Below are 2,584 nucleotides of genomic sequence, written 5' to 3'. Positions count from 1 at the left end.
GGAGGGGAACTATGGGGGGAAAAAAAGAGGAACAACTGTAATAATCTGAACAATAAAGATTTAAAAGAAAAAAAAACTTGATTCGTAACTTCAGCTTCCTTACTAACACCAGAGTCATGCCTACTTCCAAGGTTGAGAATTAGATATCACTTAAGTACCTGGCACAAATTAGGGACTCTGTGCCAGTTTTCTTCTCCCAAACCCTCCCCCCACCTCCTGACCTAACAGCTACCTATTACATGCAGGCCCACAAGCCAATGGGAACAAAGTAAAAAGGCCCCATAAAAACCACATTCATCTCTGGCCTGTTCCCTTACAGGTGCAGCTCCGGAGGGGAGTCTAGCACGAGTCTCCAAATCTCTTTCAAATGCAGTTGAAAATCATAAAAGGTTCTCATCATGGAAATCAAAGAGGAAGTGCATGAACCATACCCTGACCAGAAAAATGGGAAGGCAGAAAAGGCCGGGTAATTTGGGGGGCGAAGAGCAGCAAGAGGCCATGACACAATCTTGGTGCACGTTTTGGGTGTTTTGTTTATGCTCTAGCGGAGTAACTTTTCTCCCCGGCCAAAGACCGCCAAATCTCCTCGAGTCAGGGGGAGGCAGTGCGTGCAAGAAACACTGGTGCTTAAGGCAAGAACGAAACGCACTTGAAGTCAGTTGCCCAGGCACGGCCATTTCCCAGGAGGCCAGGAAGGCTGGAGCGGCTGGACCCGCGGCCTCCCATCCCGCAGCTCCCGGCCTCACCACAAGTCCTGCGGACCGGCTCACCTGCGCGGAGCCCACAGCGTAACCCTTTCCAGGGCAGCGGCCCCGGAACCCTGCGGCCGCGCACGCCACCCGCTGCCAGGGCCCAGGCGCCGCACGGACCGCGGCAAACAAACCAGGAACAGCCATCGGGCCACCACTTGCGCGCACTACGCCTGTGCCGTGCAGCCAATCAGCGGCCGGAGGCGCCCGAGGCCTCTCGGGATTTGTAGTTCCGCACGGGTGTCCCGGCAGCAAGCTGGGCTGCGAACAGGCGCAAGGTCCTGCTCTTCCTAAACAAGACATAATGTTACAAGCTGGTGTTCACGGTTGGCATGGCATTCATACCTGCTGATTTTCTGAATCGTAGGTTTCAGGCCAAAGTCCCAGCTTCCTGAACCCTTGATGACGTCCGGGGAGGGAACTAAACCTTGATTTCGAAGAGGGTTTGGGAGAGCAAACCTTTCTTTTGATGTTCAAGTACCCAGTCAATCAAGGAATGCTTGTTGGGTGCCAGTGGTTCATTCTTGTATTTGTAAATATTAGCTATATTCTTCCTTTCTGCTGGGCTCTGTGCTATTTCCTGGGGAAACTATATACTGCATAAGTAATCCCTCCAAACTCACATTTTGTAGGGTGGTTGAGACAAGATCCTGAGATGGTAACTGTCTTGAGAGGGGTTGGGTAACTAAGCACAACTGTGTGTTCCCACCACTTTAAATGTGTAGGATGCCCCCTTCCAGACCCCTTGATCTGTCCTTGTATATAGTTATACTAAGAATAGATGAGCCTAAAATATATCTAACTTTAGGAGGAGGACTAAAGGTGGGCATCAGAGATGCTGCTAACTCAGGGGTTAGCAATAAATACCCTTTGGTCCTCAGCTTTGAAGGCTAATATATATATATATTTAAGATCTACTCTTTTAGCAACTTTCAAATAAACAATCTACTATTAACTATAGTTGCCATGCTGTACTTTAAGTTCACAGTACTTACTTTATAGCTGGAAGTTTGTACCTTTTGACCTCCTTTAACCATTTCACTCATACCCACTTCAGCCTCTGGTAATCGCCAATCTGTTCTCTTATTCTCTGTATCTATGAGCTTGGTTGGGTCTGAGGGGGGTGAGGGGACTTGTTTTTGTGTTTGTTTTATATTCCACATATAAGAGAGTTCATAGGATATTTGTCTGTGTCTTCTTTCCCCTAGCACAGCAATTTTCAACCACTGAAACTCAAGAATTTTAAAATATACATCTGACTATTTAGTCAGGGGCATTAACCTCTTTTCCCTTTGATTGTCAAATAAAAAAATAACAACAGCCAACACAAAAATAGCGGTCCAGAGGGAATGAATCAAAATTATACCTATTTTTCTTGTCACATTAGCAAAAAATATAATATATTTTTTGGTGTGCCACAGATTTTTAGTAATTAATTTATGTGTGCCATGAGATTTAAAAAGGCCCTCAAGGCCCATCATGTTGCAAATGGCAGGATTTCATTATTTTTTATTGCTGAATAATATTACATGATATATATACACACATTCTCACACACACACACACACATTCTCACACACACACACACACACACACACACACACACACACACATACATACATACCACATTTTCTTTATCCACTTATCCATGCATTGGCACTTAAATTGTTTCCATATTTTGGCTATTGTAAATAATATTGCAATTAATATGGGAGTGCATATATACTATATAGTATGTTCTTTTTCTTCAGATAAATACCCAGAAGTGGAATTGTTGGATCATATGGCAGTTCTATTTTTAATTTTTTGAAGAACCTTCATACTATTGTCCATAG

The 2,584-nt window shown here is 44.4% G+C and overlaps 1 protein-coding gene across 1 annotated transcript in view; it reads right to left on the bottom strand.

The window, feature by feature from the left end:
- Positions 1-1,627, bottom strand: part of CECR5 (cat eye syndrome chromosome region, candidate 5) — a 38,457-nt gene extending 36,830 nt beyond the window's left edge. The window contains 1 exon segment of the mRNA XM_014538624.1: positions 771-1,627. Within this exon segment, the coding sequence (XP_014394110.1) occupies positions 771-1,052 (282 nt within the window). The 5' untranslated portion in view covers positions 1,053-1,627.
- Between the last annotated feature and the right edge of the window lie 957 nt (positions 1,628-2,584).

This window comes from Myotis brandtii, unplaced genomic scaffold (assembly GCF_000412655.1).
Source record: "Myotis brandtii unplaced genomic scaffold, ASM41265v1 scaffold195, whole genome shotgun sequence".
Taxonomy (NCBI): domain Eukaryota; kingdom Metazoa; phylum Chordata; class Mammalia; order Chiroptera; family Vespertilionidae; genus Myotis; species Myotis brandtii.
Note: the sequence above shows the minus strand (reverse complement) of the source record. Positions and strands in the feature narration are given on the sequence as shown.